General features: G+C 36.7%; 4 protein-coding genes across 4 annotated transcripts in view; 1 reads left to right on the top strand and 3 right to left on the bottom strand.

The window, feature by feature from the left end:
- Positions 1-34: 34 nt before the first annotated feature.
- Positions 35-8,244, bottom strand: Faf2 (Fas-associated factor 2). Its single transcript, XM_074105429.1, has 7 exons — positions 7,992-8,244; positions 7,575-7,824; positions 7,120-7,303; positions 3,686-3,955; positions 3,143-3,317; positions 2,452-2,589; positions 35-2,013 (listed from the first exon to the last, which is right to left on the bottom strand). Exons 1-7 carry the CDS (start codon positions 8,124-8,126, stop codon positions 1,855-1,857), a joined length of 1,311 nt encoding a protein of 436 aa, XP_073961530.1. The 5' UTR covers positions 8,127-8,244; the 3' UTR covers positions 35-1,854.
- Positions 8,245-8,818: 574 nt separating this feature from the next.
- Positions 8,819-11,295, bottom strand: LOC141441221 (uncharacterized). Its single transcript, XM_074105893.1, has 4 exons — positions 11,006-11,295; positions 10,570-10,738; positions 9,605-9,802; positions 8,819-9,037 (listed from the first exon to the last, which is right to left on the bottom strand). Exons 1-4 carry the CDS (start codon positions 11,185-11,187, stop codon positions 8,819-8,821), a joined length of 768 nt encoding a protein of 255 aa, XP_073961994.1. The 5' UTR covers positions 11,188-11,295.
- A 1,979-nt stretch (positions 11,296-13,274) lies between these two features.
- On the top strand, positions 13,275-16,606 carry LOC141440853 (homologous recombination OB-fold protein-like). The gene is made up of 6 exons (XM_074105422.1): positions 13,275-13,427; positions 13,576-14,070; positions 14,325-14,556; positions 15,840-16,121; positions 16,263-16,444; positions 16,521-16,606. The coding sequence occupies exons 1-5, from the start codon at positions 13,401-13,403 to the stop codon at positions 16,349-16,351; spliced, it is 1,125 nt and encodes a 374-aa protein (XP_073961523.1). The 5' UTR covers positions 13,275-13,400; the 3' UTR covers positions 16,352-16,444; positions 16,521-16,606.
- Positions 16,369-18,131, bottom strand: part of LOC141440851 (uncharacterized) — a 39,460-nt gene continuing 37,697 nt past the window's right edge. Inside the window, exons 14-16 of the mRNA XM_074105419.1 lie at positions 17,870-17,951; positions 17,490-17,533; positions 16,369-16,649 (exon numbers count right to left, since the gene is read on the bottom strand). Of these exons, the coding sequence (XP_073961520.1) occupies positions 16,479-16,649; positions 17,490-17,533; positions 17,870-17,951 (297 nt within the window). The 3' untranslated portion in view covers positions 16,369-16,478. The remainder of the gene's footprint in view (positions 16,650-17,489; positions 17,534-17,869; positions 17,952-18,131) is intronic.

Here is an 18,131-nt window from a genome sequence, read left to right as displayed (position 1 = left end):
GAGCGAAGTTTAGCTTTGAAATAAAAGACAAAAGTATGGAAGGAACATAATTATTATACAACCAAACAATAAAATATTTTACACAGTCCGTCTTCACACTAAATGCAGGTCCACTTTTTCACCGCACCTCTAAACATAACACGCAATCAATCTTAGCGTTACGTTATCCTGACCAAATATATTTTTAGCATAAGCTCGAAAAAAAAATGCACTTGTTTCAATTGAATACAACAATCTAATTTATTATCACAAAAATTTCAACTGGGAAAAGCAAGCTGCAGATCGGCCGGGAAAAAATTAAATCATCTTTGTAGAAAAGTGTGCTATCTTATTACATAATTTTAACGACTATAGGTAATAGAATAACAAAGATCAAACGCAAGTGAATGATAGCTTCAGCAAAAAGAAAATCATGTATCTGGTCTTTGTGGTTCCGTTACACAAAAAAAAAACTAAATAGAAAACTAACTGTCGATAAAAAATCACATAATAGGTATTAAATAATATCAACATATAAATATAAAATAACTCTTTCTCAGTGTAACTTAAAATTTTATACGACTTTATTATGCATCATTCTTCTTCGAGTAGGACAAAACAATTCTGCTACACATGTAGACAAATTTACACAACAAAAACAATTGACTTTAGACTATCTCAAGATCAGGGAAATGCTGCGTTAATTTTCGGTTAGGTTACTAACGTAAAATTTGATAGATAATCTTGGCCTGGATAACTACAGATAATGCCTGACATGTTTTTATTGCGAAAAGTGACAATACAAAATCTCAAAGTACTGATACTTCAGTTTCCATAATAATAAGTTTGCCTATTCATTGTTGTGAATACTGGTTCAGATTTCACAAAAGTTGTAAGCTTTGAAAAAAAATTACTAGAATTTTTATCTGAAAATTATGTACTCGTTTTTTATCTAATTATCCTCACCTTCATTTAGTAATTTTACAGCTACTTCCTATATTCATTAGTAATTGTACATACTAAAAATTGTGACCAAAAGTATTGCTTAGATTTAGATTGATTGGTTTTTTAAATTCCAACAATCAAAGTCCTTTGGTCTTTAAAAAACCTTTAACAACCTCAGCTGCTAAAGTTCAATATGTCATCATGTTTTCACAGCGCGCTTACAATGTGTTAATTTTGTTAAAAACCTAATATCGTAAGATCCCGAGATCCCGACCCTGAACCCCGTATTCACAGTACAAAATTTTAAATTATTTAAAAACCAGCTAGAAAGATCAACAGTTAATCCAAAAAGGATGATGTGCCCAACACGATAGATCTGTTTCCTAAAACATCCAAATCCTAGAAAACTCATACAGGGTGGCAGCGTTAAGTATCGGCAAACGTCACGCATAAGAGGACCTGACAAGAAGATATACCTGATATACATACTTTAATTAATTGCCTGATTAATCATTAAAAGAGGCCTCGCCTACTTAACGTAGCCTGACGATCCATATATGGGCGGGATGCTCGGAACGTACTATACATGTAAGGTAGTGGCAATGGACGCCGGAATGGGGGTGCCTAACGGAAAATTAACAGAACATGATAAATATAGAGAATACTATATACCTATAAATTATAAGTACCTACCCCCTGGACGCAGAAGCAATGCACGCTGCTGAAAATAATCCTGGCAGCGCCCATTGCCCATCCAAAGCGCGAATGTTGCAGAGAAAAAAGGAAAAGGGATCTTTTGAACCAACCAAACATGTTTGAGGAAACTAATCTTTCGTGCTGCAACGTTACTGCGATACCAAAATACTACCTGGAATAGAGCTTTGTCATTTGACGCTTACTACATTAGGTAATTTATGTCGTCCGACGGAGTTATGCGTTCACGTCATTTACAAACAACACGTCCCTGTCTTTGAGACCCACTTCTACTAAATTAGATTTTCCCGCCACTAGCGTGCGTTTTGGAAAGTTTGTCGTTATCTCAAACTCTTCAGGAGACTGCGGATGGCTGAAGACAAAGTCGTATAAGTCCTGAAACAAGTAAGAGAAAGTTTAGTATTTGATATATATATACTTACTTGGGCTCACGTTGATTATCCACGAGAAAATAGATACATTTATCTTAAATAATTTCCTAGCATTTAAAGTGTGCACTTGTTTCACTGACTGATAGATTACAATGTTCTCACAAACTTTATTTTATGGAACAAGGAAGGGAAACAACAAAGCAAGTTTTCTCCGCAACTCAACTGCCCCAGTCACAAAAAAACAAACACACAACGTACTTTTTTTTGATAATTGTTTTGTATTAGTGTTTGTGGCAATAAAGCATATTCTTATTCTTATTCTTAAAAACGATTGCTGATGCTAGAAAGCTAAGATGAAATTCTTTTCATGCCAGTAACTCTGCCTATTATAGAAAAGATCAGCGAGTGCAAAGTTGATGTCTTGTTGGCTTTGAAAATTTACCTGAGTGGTGTGGTCATGTGCGAACCGTCTCGTGAGTCGCTCGCCGCCCGGCAGCCGGATCAGCAGCACCACGGTTTTGGGGCCTTCGGACGGTTCTGGTGGCAGCCGTGCCGCCGTTGCCACACGCATATCCAACACCTTTTAATGAACAGGAATCAAATGTTAGAACACATGCTGGAGAGTTATGTTCACGCATGCCGTCAACTGTCAAGCAACCGATGAATTTCATTCATCAAAAGGTAGCATGCGCGAAGTATCCGATGCAGTTTACCGACCGAGTTATTGCTGATAAGTGATTTTCATTAGTTCCGCATGCTGGAAGCGCATTAGAGGACTAATTGAAAATTAGTCTTTATCTACTAACAGCATAGGTTCCCCGCATGATGCCTGGCTTTGTTTTATACTATTTCAAGAATAAGATGAGGCTTCATATTGAAAGCCGTGGTGGCCTAGTGGTTTGACAAATCGCCTCTCGAGCAGAGGGTTGTGGGTTCAAACCCCGGCTCGCACTTCTGTTTTAAAAAAAAATTGAAATTTACCACGAGCTTTGCGGTGAAGGAAAACATCGTGAGGAAACCTGCACAAACCTGCGAAGCAATTCAAAGCCCGGGTGTGAAAATCAGCCTTCCTCCGCCATCCTCTGGCAGGCAGCCTCGGCGTCGCTCCTGTCTGCGACACCCACGAGTCCCACCTGTTGCTGGCGGTGCTGCTCCTGCTCGCGGCGGCGCGAGTCCTCGTGCTCGCGCTGCAGCCGCGCGGCGCGGTCGGCGGCGCGGCGCCGCTCCTTCTCCTGGTCCTGCGCGAGAGACTCCGCGTACGCCTCGTCCTGCGATGCCCGCAAACGCGCTGTCACCTCGCGCTCCACTCTGTACCAATCATTAGTCTAATTACAGCACATCTACTCGCTGCCAAAGCCAACCGAAGTTATTTGAGTAAAGTTCTTATTTGAACTTGAAACTACTGTGAGACTCACAATGAAATACAAATAAGCCATGGGCGCGAATCGCGCTAAAAGAGCGGTAACGCACCGTGCGCGTTTTGCAGCAGCCGCCGTGACGTGTGCTCTAGGAGGAAGGGCTACGGTTTAGCCCAAAACATGTCCAGTTAAACTCGATTTAAGACTTGTGTTATCCGTGTTTATTACTCTGCGAGTTGAGCGGAAACACCAAACAAGTTTAGTGGCGCTTTATTCTAGCAGCCAGCAGCCAGCACTAGCACTCAGTTCAGTACCCACCTGTCAGCCCTCGCAGCGACGAGATGCAGCTGGTTGTCGGCGACGACTCGCTGCAGCCGCTGCAGCAGCTGCTGCGGCGAGCAGGCGCCCTCGCTGCGCGCCACCACGGTCATGCGGTGCTCGCGCACGCACACCACGCACAGCAGCGGGTAGCGCCGCCCGCCCACCGACTGCGCCACGCGCCAGCCCTCCGCCGTCTCCACGGAACAGCCCCAGAACAGCGCATGCGTGTTCATATACGCGATCACTTCCGGGTCGGCTAGTGTCGTTCTGTGGATGATGGCCATTTATTTCAGCAGATATTCCTGCGCTCCGATTTCTGGCCGGAGGGCGTGATGTTCTGTCGTTTTAGGGTACCGAACTTTTGAAAGTCGCCTAGTTTTTTGTATCTATTTTTGTGTACCTGGTCTTTTTTTTGTATATTTTGAATTTTGCAGTGCATGTTTTAACTGTAATGCTGTAATTTTTTATTAACAAACAAATAAAATTCAATATCCCAGATCGCACCATTGTCATGTTGTGTGTTGTGTGATTTGTGCCATTGCACGAAATAAATAATTGTACAAGTACAGAATAGAATACCCATTTCTTTGATCTGTCTGTACGAAAATCACCTTTTTATTAGCGTAAGCATGATTTATGGCCGCTCCGAGGTCGGCGACTCCAGCGCAAGCCAAACGGCACGTTATGGTTTTGTAATAATGGTAAAAATGCATTGGTTAGCTTGCCGCGTCACCGATAGCAAGGGTTTTCGACGCTTTATAATTAAAATAATGACTTAGACAAATTAAACACAACTTTGATGAAGTTAGGATGTGTTCATTATTTCAGAAATAACTTTCGGCGTGCAAATGAGGGACTGGGTGGGCTGGGGGATTACTGGGAGTCTACGCAAAATAGGCGCATACAGACATCCCGCTTATACCTCACATTACTAGGGAGGGGTCAATGTTTGTACTGCTACATAAAGGGAGGCTTGCGCACTATAAAACCATTCCATGCCTCTTACAGCACACATGTCCATAATAATGTCCCAAAAAGATATTTCTGACAAGTTAGTGAATGTACATATGTATATACATAGATACGAAAACTCTTCCATATAAAAAAAAATAGACAGAAAAAAAGTAGTGGAACTTATTCCTAAAAAGGGATCAACATGATTAAAATTGATTAAAACAAGGAAAACTTTACAAAGATAGGCATGCAATCAGAATATGTAGTCACCACCCTATACTACAAAGTGCAAAGTTCAAACTTGGTATCTTGCCGTCAGTCACACTCGCGCTTATATTACTTAACCATCCATCCGCAGAGCTTTCAACAATATCTGCCCTCTCCCAACTACTTCAATTCAAAATCAGTAGATTTCAAAGGCGGTAGCATGTTAACTGTTAAGAATCATTTGAAAATTTGATAATTTTTTATCCTAAATTCTTATTTCAGTATTATATTATATATAGGGTTAGGATTCTCGTGGCATTTTTGGACAAGTAATGGCGGTGGTGCAGAGGAGTCGTTGTTATGTACCTTTTATGACTGAATGGTAAAAACATAACTTATATAAAATTTTGCGTGAATTATTTCCATTCACATTCACGTTCGAATTAACAGTTTTCCACATTGTAAAGCTATCAATCACCTGTTTTTTTCATCCTAACATACAAGATACTGACATACGCAGGAAAACAAAATTAACAGACGCATTGCAACATGCCTTGAAACTGAAGTGGAAGTGGGCAGGTCATGTAGCTAGATACCAGGATAATAGATGGACATTACAAACAATGGAGTGGCTTGGTCCTGCTGGAAAAAGACAAAGAGGACGGCAAAAGAAAAGATGGGTTGATGAAATTGTAAAAACAGCTGGAAATAACTGGATGAGCACTGCTCAAAACAAACAAAAGTGGAAAGAGATGGAGGAGGCTTTTACCCAAGAGGGGCCATAACAGTAAACTACTTATCACTTAAAAATTGTATATAAACTTATTGTACTGTATGGATACATAAAGCTTTAATAATAATAATAATAAAAACATACAAGATTATGAAACTTTCATTCTAATTGCTACTTGTTCCACGTCATAGCTCAGATAGATGTGTTGGGAATTCCTGCCGGAATTTATATTTCAAAACCTGTTGGTTTACTCTAATACCTCAATCCCAATATAGGATAAAAATGAGTACCAATTTCACCATACGATGTTAAATGTTAATGGACTGTAAGTTCATACATTTAACTGTCAAAATGTATGAACTAAGTGGCAGCTATTATTAAAGTAAATTTTAAGTAGCTATTGATAGTTTTAGTTACTTAGTTAGACAACTTATTGAAATGAAATGAAACTAACTTTATGGGGTAGCATATTTTTTGGCATCAGACATTGTTTGATTTATAAGGGCATCATGTTTTCTCTACATACTTTTTTCAAAGTTTTAAAAAACACATGCTTATTTTCTTTTTAATATTCTCTACAATAATACAAGACATTTAATACCATAACAATTTAAACAACATACTTTTTGTTCAGATTCTTATGCATCATTCATTCATTCATTCAATCAAATAATAACGACTCCACAGCACTCTGTTCAAAATTGCCACCAAACATCTCAACTCTAATTATATACAATAAAATCATGCACATAAAAGCTATTTAAATGTAGTTAGTCAAATAATTATCAATAAATGTTTTAATCAATTGCAATCAATATAAAACTCATTTTTCTTCAATTGTGTTAAATGGGGTGTTTGTGTTAATATTTCCTGTATAGCAACATTGCATGTTTTGTATAAAAATTTTACTTATCATTCTTGTTACCTACTAAATTCCCAAATTCATAATGACTGTAACATTATCGAAAATACAAACTGAGACATGGATGCACAGAAAAACCAGAAAAAGAGACCTAAGAGGCTTAAGTAGCGTAGTAGAAATAAGCAACCTGAAATATGTGTGCATATGAGAAATTCGTGTTTGTACTCCTGTCCACTGGTGGTGTAGGGGTATGGCACGCGGCACGGAATGCTGAGGACCTGGGTTCGATTCCCAGCGCTGGTCTCTTTTACTGGTTTTTCTGTGCATCCATGTCTCAGTTTGTATTTTCAGTATGGTTTTACGGGATGACCGTAAAAGTAACAAATTTTGAGTTGAAATAAAAAATAGAAAAAGACCACAAATAACCAATCATGACTAAAACGTTCTTAAATTTCAATCCTAATTATACCTAGCCAAAATCTACAGTCATCTTCATGATCCCGGCATCCCGGAGAAACTAGAAGACACAAGTTTTGGACGAAATTGGGGCACTCCCCTTTTATATAATGGATGGTACAATAATGACATCTTGTATACTAAAGTTTTTTTAAGACCTAAACAAGAGGTTGGCAAAATTTTCTGCCCCCCAGGCGGCTGATGCAAAAACACATTTACCTGCAAAAATTCTGTGTTTCAGAGGCAGAGTCTGAGTGCAAATATACTATAAGGAAAAGTAGCTCCTTCTTGGCGTCATTCAAAGCCTGGGCATAGGTACCCTGGTAGAACACTGGGTGCGGGGAGTATTTTGATGTGTAGTTGTTGATGAAACCCACTACATCCCCAAGCGGGTCAGTCACCACTGGAAATGGAAAATTTAAATTTAATTACGGCATTATTTAAAAAAGCATATTATTAACACCATGTCTAATTTTTTTTCTATGAAAACAACTAAGACTATAGATAGGTACTTAAAATTGTATGTCAAAAAAAAACACAAAGCATCACTTTCAAAAGTAACACATGGTTTTGATTTCAATTCCACCTTAATGAAATTAATAAGTAGAGAAGTTTAGACATTTGACTTAATCATCGTGACACAAAGTATAGTTAAACTATAATATAACACTTACATCTCCTATCATCATTGCGGATGAAACTTAACAGCAGATTTAATACCGATGTTATTGTACTATAACACATTGATACTACTAAGTTCACAACATATCTCATGAGCCCCCGGACACCCCCAGGACCCTCTGGGGGCTCGTCTGTGAACACTTGCTGGGCTATGTAGTCGTGTACCACAGGTGGAGCCCGCGCTTCTGTCGCGAACACGGACGGCCGACCTTCTCGAATATTCAATTGTTCTTGAATAGCCACCTGTAATATCAGTAAATTACTTGTTATTTTTCCATGGCTTGTGATATTTTTGGCAATTATTGGGATGTTCTTTAGCTAAACTCTTAATTAGTCCGATCTTGGATCGACTACGAATTATATTGCTCAACAGATCTGGAACAGATTTAGATAGATAAGTGTGGGTTTACCTCTAAATCCCATTGCTGCCTTTGCAAGACATCTCTGCATATTGACATGTCCTCGATGCCAGTCAGGTCCTGGAACTGCAGAATCTTGTCTGTTTGCTCCTGGGTCAGGCCCAGAGCACTATCTTCGAGATCCATGGCTTAGATTTAAAGTCTTTACAAAATACTACAAGCTGAACAATATCCGTAACCTTACATAAATACACTTATTAACACACAATAACATAAAGGATAACAGTGACAAAATGGTAATAAATGAAATGGAATTGTCGATGCTATTGCCTAACTCACTGACCTTGAGACATTGTCATAAACATATTGACAAGCATGAGTTTTTTTTATATTGTCTATTGCTCAACTATGGAGATCATTTACGAAACAGACAAGCAACGTCATGCAGACGATGTACAGTCGAGCATCCTTACATATAATATATTTATTTATACTCATTTTATTAGAATTTGTCGAAGACTGTCTATTTACGATTCAGCTGTTCGTGTTCCGTCTGGGGTAAAATTTTAGCAATAACAATGTCCTTCCCACCTCCATTTTATTTTTTTAATACAGTAAGTAACATCACTGTGATTCTAGTTTTTTTCCTTATACTTATATTACTTGTTTGTTTATAAATAAATCCCTCATATTCCATTTAGGTTATTTTATCTTTTAAGTTTTAATTTGATGTTAAGTATGTTATGATTATTTAAGCTCCTATTCAGTTACTTGTACCTAATTTATTTATGAACAAAAGAAGCACAAACATTCATCACTTCATCACATTTTTCAGATCAAATTCAATTAAAACAGTAAGACTTTTTGGGAACAATTTACTAACTAACACAAAAATTGTTCAAATTGAAATGAATAACTGGGTAATAATTATTTTTTCTTTTTATCTTTCGCTGCTGGTGGTGGTGGTGGCGCGGCGGTGGTGGCGGTGGTGGCGGCGGCGGTGGTGGTGGCGTTTCCTCTGGCGGTGGTTCTTCTTCTATAACTGGCTCTGGCGGAACTGAGGGATCTTCGTCAGGATCAGCATACAAATATTCAGCCTGAAAAACAAAATTGGTAATAATGAATTAAGTATTTTACTTTTATGTAAAACCGAATTAAGGTGAAAAACAAACAGTCAAATTCAAAGGGGAATCGGATACGCACATGGAGGGTTCTGCATGTAGACAACTACGCACAATTTTCCTGAAGAACTAAAAGAATCATTTTCAGTATTTTTTACCAACATTTCATTGTAGAGACAATGGCGGTCGGACGGTCTTTAGGTAAGTAAATAACTTTACAAATTAATTTTAACGAAAAAATAAATTTAATTTAATGAAAAACAAGGCCTTCCACTAAAAGTTACACAAGACGGTGCTCGGTCTTCCCTTTTCGATTTTATAATTTGTCCCCCAAAAGCGACCTGTACATTAAAATTAATTTATTTACGCTACACGTCTGTGTTTGGGTTACAGAAATGCATGCTTGTACCACAGTTGAATTTAATCAGTTAAATATACTCAGCGCCCGGCGCCAATTAGATGTTACTAACGGACATACAACCACGAGTGATGACCCTAAATCACAAATTTTAGTTTAACTTAACTTTATTTTAACTTATTTACCTTTATGTCGTACAGTTCAGGTGCACGGCTAAACAAGCAGTCGATGAATTCTGCATAGAAGATGTTACCGTCGCCGCGAACGTTGGCATCCCGTAGCAATTCTCGAGTTTCGTCGGGGTTGAAGACATCACCGTAACTAGTCACTATGGTTTTAATCTCGTCAATTTCGAGGAAATCTCTCTTCTCAGTATCGAAAACCTGCAACAAATTTAACACATGAAGTGTCCCGTAACCAATGAATTACATATAAACAGGGACTACGAAATATCATTGCCTGTAACCAATGAGGGCTATCGCGTATGAATTCGCCACTAGACGCGCTAGTGTAGCGTGAGGTCTCCGAATTATGTCAAATCTCATAGTTTTTGGGTGAGCTACGCAGGTTTATTTATAATTAGAATAATTTTGTGAATATTTTGCAATATCTGGTATTAATTATGGCAAATATGCGTTCTGGGGCAATGAATGTCTGAGTTTTGAGACAGTTTTGTCTTTCGGAAACCTTTGTCCTCCCTTTTTTCCGAACAAAACGGGGACTATAACACTGTGGCATGCTCGATATTTTTATGGTACGGTTTTAAGGTGTATTAAATATGATTTTAATGTAAACTTTGTTTTCACGCCCGAAATAACAGACTTTGAAAGCCACACTTAAAAACCTCACGCAACAGTGCGCCATCTAGTGAGACAAAAAACGACAGCCCTCATTGAGGCTTTTCTAACAGGTGAAAAATCGCTAGATGGTGTTGGTGTCGTGAGGTCCGTTCGACATTACAATCTCATTTCGTTATATCCGTATTATATTCCGTTTCGCTTTTTTCTTTCTTGACTAACCGCAGCAAACTGTAGTTGTTTTGTTTCTTTACAGATAACTGATCACGAAGCAGTAATAAAATACCGTTAACTGAAAAGCTTATTATTGTACAACATTACCTGAAAACACTTTATAATTTTAGTTTGCTTACCTGAAAAGCCAACATAAGTTCATGTCTGATTTCTGGTTCTCTGATCCGTTTTTCTAACATGTAAATGACCTGTTCTTTGGTTAATAACCGTGTTACCCCCGCCCTTAAAAGTTCTGCGTCTTTAACAATTTCATCATAAGTAGGGTAACTAAAGCTTCTTCTATGAAACCTATTAAGAAAGAAATATGTTCATTCAATTTAATATTTTTAAACTATACAACGAAGCAAGCAATTTAAATCTTAGGGGCAGACTTTAGTCAACAAGGCCATGACACGTTAGTACCTATTTAGTAACATAGTTACAGTGGGCTCTAAATGGACCCACCCACGTTGCACATTTTAAGAAAGAAACCTTGAGTATTTAGTGTGGTACTATATAAAGAAGTTTGGGACAAGTGAACCTACAGTAGGTAAAATACAGATAAAGATACTCTACTTCTTGAGCTCCAGAAATTTAATAAATTTGTCAACAGTTATTACATTAACAGGTGCTCCATCATCTATTATTAAAAGTGGCTTTGCGTTTGCGTCAAAATACTCAATAATTTCGGCCAACTGTTCTTCTGTAAACCGTAGTTTGACATTTTGCAAAGGGTTAAATGGATCGAAAGCAGCCATACTTATAATTTGTAATATTTGGAAATACTGATAAAATCTAGATATGTGAATGAGATTAACTTAAAAAAACCGTCGAAATGTTTACTTAAAATCTATGTGACAGGCATGTCAATAATGTTTCATCTAAATCAATGATTTGAACTAGATTTGAATGTTCGATTGGTCCTGATTGGTCTATTTCTTGTGAATTTGGAGTAAAAACTTTTTGAATAATTTCTGTATGCGAATGTACTAAATAGAAAATCACAATTAAAAAAGCTGCTTAAACAGCGAAAATGACATAAGTGGCAGACAGCGGCTCTCGCTCTCGTATTAAATGGTGTAAGTCTCAGAGGAAGGAGGTGTAAGTGTATTTTATAATGACACTGTATTTTATGTTACACTGTTTCTTCATCAATAAAAACTTTTCATTTTCATTTTTTTTCAAGTGTCAGAGGGACCACATGACACGAACTTCGAGTTTCGAGTTTCATATTTAGCCCGATTCGCGCTGTCATCGTTCAACCACCATTACCTCTCATATTTCGTTTTCTACAATTTTTTTACCGTACAACGGCAAAAACTACTAGACACTGGCAAAATTGTCCTCCGATGGACAGAGCCATATTTTTTTAAAGAAACAACAACAACAACATATTGCATCAATATATTGGGCTTATGCTCGGTTGGTTGGTGGTAGGGTGTCAATATATCGGAAAACCGATAATATTGATAATATCGAAGGTAAAATATCGATATTTTTATCGATAATTTCATTACCTCGATATAATTATCGATATTACAACAACCTTGCATCCCTAGTTGGTGGCAGGCAAGAGGCAAGCAGGGCTCGAGTTTCGAGTTTCGTAGTAGCCCTGAAGGCAAATCGCTCGCCCATTCGGCCATTCCCATTCATTTCATTCAACAAATCAATCAAACAAGGCAAATGGCAATCGCAATCTGACATTTTCTTTCCTTTGATCCTTTGATGACAAACGTTTACGTAGTTTTATCAAAACAAATGTTTATATTCTATTTGTTCTAATGGCGCGTCCACACCGGGCCAACGAAGGCCAACGAACGAATGGCAAAGAGTATAAGTACCTATAGACGAATGGGTTCGTTGGTCCTGTGTGGACGGCTTAGCGAACGCCAACGATCGTTCGCCGGCGATCCGAAGCGTGGCGGTAATATTGGCGCGTACACACACACCGGCCCAACGAACGAAACTTACGATATGAAACCCATTCGTTGGCCTTCGTTGGCCCGGTGTGGACGCGCCATAAGATGATTCAAATGACACATGAATGATGATTATGAAACTTTGTGAGGCGGTAACTAATTTTGAATTTTTTCCAACAGATATAATGCTTGAAAAAATGAAATCAAATTTAAAATGGTGATTGTTCGAATATTTGAACTTAAATTTGCTAACAAATTGTTAAGTTACTGCGTAGGCACTGCTTACTTTCTTTAATGAACGCCCTTACAATGTTGTTTCAATAGGCCACAGTTGCTAGAGGTGAGGGTTATCTTTCGGTAAAAATAAAGGCATATTAAATATATTGACCAGGATAACTCACGTCTTAAATCGAGTTTAGTTCGACATGTTTCGGGCTAATCCGTAGCTCTTCAGTTTGTTGCAGCAGCCGCTTCGTTGCTCCGAAGACGAAGGGCTACGGATTAGCCCGAAACATATCCAGCTAAACTCGATTTAAAACGTGAGTTATCCGGGTCCAGGTTTAATATGAGTGAGTCTCACGGTAGTTCCATGTTCAAAAAATAAAAGCGGTATAATAAACGAACTTATTATTAACTCGCAAGATTGTTCGTCAGAGTCGGAAAAGTGACACTCCAAGTGTTGAATAAATAATATTTTAAAATTTAAATAAGACTTTCAGTTCGATAGTGTAACGTTTAATTTAACGTAAACCAACAAATAATGCTATGCTATTACCACTTTTAGCACTAGGTGTACACACATGTATGCAAAAGTATCGATAGTTTGCGTTTTGCGTAACAGTAGGAGTCTCTAGTTCCGTCAGTTTGGCATCTGTCATTTGAATAGAATGTTAAGGACAAAATTTGTCTATTTAATAGAAATAGTGCATGCATATATGCCGTACCAATATTTTAAGTTTTCTACATGGTGTGTTGTGTAATGCTTAGTTGAAACTTGAAACTAAAATAAACTTTTTAGGTGAAAATTCTAAACAAAAAACAACAGCTGAAACATGTTCGAATCTGACGATTTTGATCAGGTAAGGTAATGGATTCCTGTGTGTAGGTAACAGATACAATACAATGATAGTTTGATGAATTAACCCTTAACCTTTCGTCTGCCGTGTGACGGATATGTAAGTTTTTGTATTCTACCTATTTACTTCATGACGGTTTATTTACTCACAGGTCCTGTCTCAATTTGATTTTCCTGATGTCTCAACAAAGGCAGTAGAAAACCTTAAAGATAGGAACATTGAAATAAAAACAGATCTACATAAGCCGCATAGTCCTGAAAATTTTGTTTTTAATAATATTTCTATGCCCACACAACAAAATGTTTTGGAGAAACATGTTGGGAAGGTTAAGCATACTATAGCAGATATACATAAGTCACCTAGCCCTTTAAAGTTTGTGAATAACAACAAGACACTCTTACCTCCAACACCCAAAACAATAGGAGATAAAGTTGAAAAACTGCAGACATGTGCTGTAACAAATAATCATAGCTCAACAAGTATAAACTCAGAAAATACATCACCAAAACATACCAAGCGAAAAATTATAAATTCCTTTTTCAACCAAAATGCTAAAAGAAAATTTCCTGGACCAGCAGGCCTCCTCAGTGGTAATTTTGAAGAGACTAAAGATGAGACAATATGCCACATGGAATTATTTTCCCAGGTATGCTGAATATATTAAATATTTATGTAATTGTAAAAGTGGCAAGTAAAACTGTAATTATAAAAGGGCTTATACTTTCTTAAAAGGTCGGCAACGGATCTATGAGTACTTGAGTTATTGATACTCATGGGCGGTGGTCATTATTTCCCATCAGATGACCCGCTTGCTTTTTTCCTACCTTTCATAATAAAAAAAAGTTGCCCCCTACTTTTTACAATGCAATCAATCTAGAATTTATATATTATTTTTTTAAGGATATCGACATGTCACACTTCAGAGGAGATAAATTTGAGTCAAAGATCTGGAGAACACTCTTAGATGATGTAAAAAGCTGGAATTCAGGTGCCTTAGATTCTATAAATGCGGTAAAGCAGCAAGCAGTAGGAGGGAACTTGAGGAGAATGAAGGCACAGGCTGTTGCTGCATTTGTTGAAACTGTTGATAGGTCTGCAACAGACCCACTCATCACGTTACGGGATACCACAGGTGTGACACTCATATGTAAACATTGTAACACTGTCCATACATTTTTAGTGCCTCCTATCCTTTCCGTGCCTCTATCTAACTCCAAATTCTATGTATATTCTTATACTGTCCAGGCTATTTGGTTGTGGAACTCCTTACCAATTGACTTACGACATGCAAAGTCTTTGTCACTATTTAAATCTATGCTTAAGGAGCACTATCTGTCATCTTTTAATTATTAGCCTTATTATAGTTTATTTATTTATTTGTTGCTGTTTATCTCACTACCTATATTTATTTTGGATGTATACACTGGACGTATATTATATGTACGATATAATTATGTATGTATTCGTAGATGTATTGCTGTTATGTTTAAATTTTCTGATCTACTTTTGATGCACCACCTGTTGTAAACTAGTCCTTCCTTCCTTCTTTCTGTAAAAAAGGTTGCCTGAAAGAGGTCGCTCTTAAGCGATAAGGCCGCCTATTGCTCACCTTGTAATTTTTTTTTCTCTGTGTATCTGTTTTCTGTATCGCTTACTATGTCTGGTGTACAATAAAGAGTCTTTTACATAATATAATTAGTTAATAGCGTAATTCTGTTCTAGATATAGTTGTTTTTACCCCCAACGCAAAAAGAGGGGTGTTATAAGTTTGACCCCTATAAGTGTATCTCTGTGTGTGTCTGTCTGACTGTTGCACCAAAGCTCTTAAACGGGTGAACCAATTTGAATGTGGTTTTATTTATTTGAAATCAGGTTATCTAGCAATGGTTCTTGGACATGTTTCATCAAAATCGGTTTAGCCGTTTTTGAGATATTAAACTTTGAAGTGGCAAAGTCGGGGGTTTTCCAACTTTTTGTTGGTCAGGTTATGTAATTTTGAAAAATGCTTGAAAATTGCTAATTTTATTTTTTCTAAACAACACATATAATAATAATAATAATAATAAAAAGCAGTCATCCTCAATACATGCCGAATAGTACGCAAATTTTTATCCATATCATAATTTAACATCAATATAAAAGCACTTGGCTTAGGCCCGTGTAATATTCTACCTCCCAGGAGAGATGTTGTAAGCAACAAGAGAAATAATAATAATATAGCCTTTTTGTTCTGAACTGGTAGTTTTCTATTTATGTGTATGTTGTTGATTATCATAAAATGTCCCTCAGTTCGGTGTGTCTTTTGACATAGGCCTCCTAGTTAACAACACATAGTTATGTACATTAACCATGCTTAATATGTTGCTTCATTGTTGCATATTTCATGTCATGTCAATCAGAATTGTTTATTTTCAGGTTACATCAAATGCACACTTCATAGAGATGCTTGGTCAACGTTCTCACCATACATAGTATCAGAGTTTTGTGCACTCGTGCTGCGAAAGCCCACTGTACTAACCACAGGCAGTGCCTTCAAAAAGCACTACCTTAATATCACTTTGAGTAATATTTATGCAATATACAGTTCTGCTGTCCTCTCAGAGGATACAGAAAGTAAACCATTGCCTGAGAACTATCAAATAAACTGTGATAATAATATTACTATTATAAAATTTATTTCGAGTCTTCAAAATCTAGGTAAACTTTTTTTACGATTTCTAGTACATTGTTTGTTCCCAATAAAATTGTTAAATCCCAATAAAAATTCCCTTCAAACAATCATTTTAAATTTCTATAAATATTCATGGTATTTTATATATTATTTTTATCTTCTTTCAGATAAGGACCCATTTTGCAATGAAACTGCCAATGATACCAGTGATTTGTTAGATGATTTAGATAATATTTTCAATGATGATTTATTTTGATGAAAGCAATACTTCGATTATGCATATGCAGCTGTAAATAAAACTATTATGTCGAGTTACAAAGTAATTTTATTATCTGATGATAACCAATAGGTACATAAATACAAATTTAATTACATTATTAAAATTATTTTTCAATTTTAATGTGACTTTTCATAATATGTTTTAGAAGCGTGGGAGCATGGTGAAACAAGCTGTGACATATTTTACATTTGAAAGCTTGTTTGATGCCTGCCTCTGTTGGCAAGATGTGGCTCTTGACATGTCTCTGACAGTTGTTGAGCCGCTGAAACTTGGCCTGTAAACGTAAAAAGTAATACAAATGAAACTGCCAAAAAAAAATTAAATTCACACACAATTAATTAATTTTTTTCGCAGGTGAGTGCAGGTTTCCTTACAATATTTTCCTTCACCATAAAGGTCATGGTAAATTTCAAATATAACTTAGCACATACGGTTTCCACGACTTTTTACTTTACTATTAGCAGGGGTTGGACGCGTCGCGGGTGTTTGTGTTGGTACCTACTTATTTAATTTTGCAACAATTACTTCGAAACGATATGATCCGTATAAGTTATATTGTTGTATAATTACGAATGTATAAATAAAAAGAAGATAAAGGAATTGGAATTATAATTTTTCAACATTCCTAAAGATATTGAAAGGTTGTTCTCTTTACTTCTCTAATTTCCTAAGTCCGTGCCTAGTAATAGTTTCGTATATTTGTAGTTATCTGGTGATAAAATTCTTTAATTGGTTTCGTCAATACGGGAATCTGTATATTAGGCAAAGGTACTATAGTAGGTTATTATTATCGTGTTTTGTTGTCTGTGATATATGTTAAAGTATATTTACTTATTTATTAAAGGTAGTTCATTGAATTTATATTAATACCCACTGTTATCTTGATTCATCGGAGAGTGCTAACCCTATGCTCTTGACGCCAAATTGGTTTCGAGTCACCCAACGGAATATGAACGCACGTGTAACAGGATAAGTTTTAATTTCGCGTGCAAGTCGTAAGAGTAGGCAACGATTTATACGTAAACTTAACTTTTGTTCGAGAGAGTCCCTTCTTTACGGTAGCAATATTAGTTATTTCTGTGCTATTAGGCAGTAAAAAATAAAATGTACTTACATTGCATTGCATGCAGCAGTATGTTTTGCCTTTGTGGTATGGATCTGAAAACAAGTATAATAATAAATTAAGGGTAATTAAGGTTCAGTAGTTAAGGCGTTAAAGCGGAGCAAACAAACAAACTCACTTTTGCATTTATAATATTTAGTAAGGATAGCAAGACATCAGTTACAGTATCAGATCAGTCCATCATTCCAGACAGAATTCCTGTGTAACCCTCTCAGACTAGCGGACTGATGGTCCAGACAGGTGAAAATTTAAATTAAACGTTTTCAATAATATTCGTCAATCTGATGTGAATGACAGAAAACCAGAATGATGGCTGAATTGACCGCACGAATGAGCGTGTAACCGAAGTCTATGCATAACCGAAAAATTACCTGCCAAAACAAGGATACTGTTTTTGTTTAATTTGGATTGCTCTGTATCAATAATCGGCTTTTCTTCGTCCATTTGATGAGTCTGTAAAAATAAAATTATTGAACTATGTTTGTAGTATAGTCATGAATCATCAGTTTCCTCGACTGTACCTCTTTGAGTATTTAACTTTGTACCTATAAATACATTAAAAAGTAGGTATTTCTCACACTACACTAGTTTGCAAGTTTAGTATTTATATCGCATATATTTTTTAAAACTTGT

The sequence above is a fragment of the Choristoneura fumiferana genome, chromosome 23 (genome assembly GCF_025370935.1).
Source record: "Choristoneura fumiferana chromosome 23, NRCan_CFum_1, whole genome shotgun sequence".
Classification (NCBI taxonomy): Eukaryota; Metazoa; Arthropoda; class Insecta; order Lepidoptera; family Tortricidae; genus Choristoneura; species Choristoneura fumiferana.
This window is presented reverse-complemented; position numbering and strand designations above follow the sequence as displayed.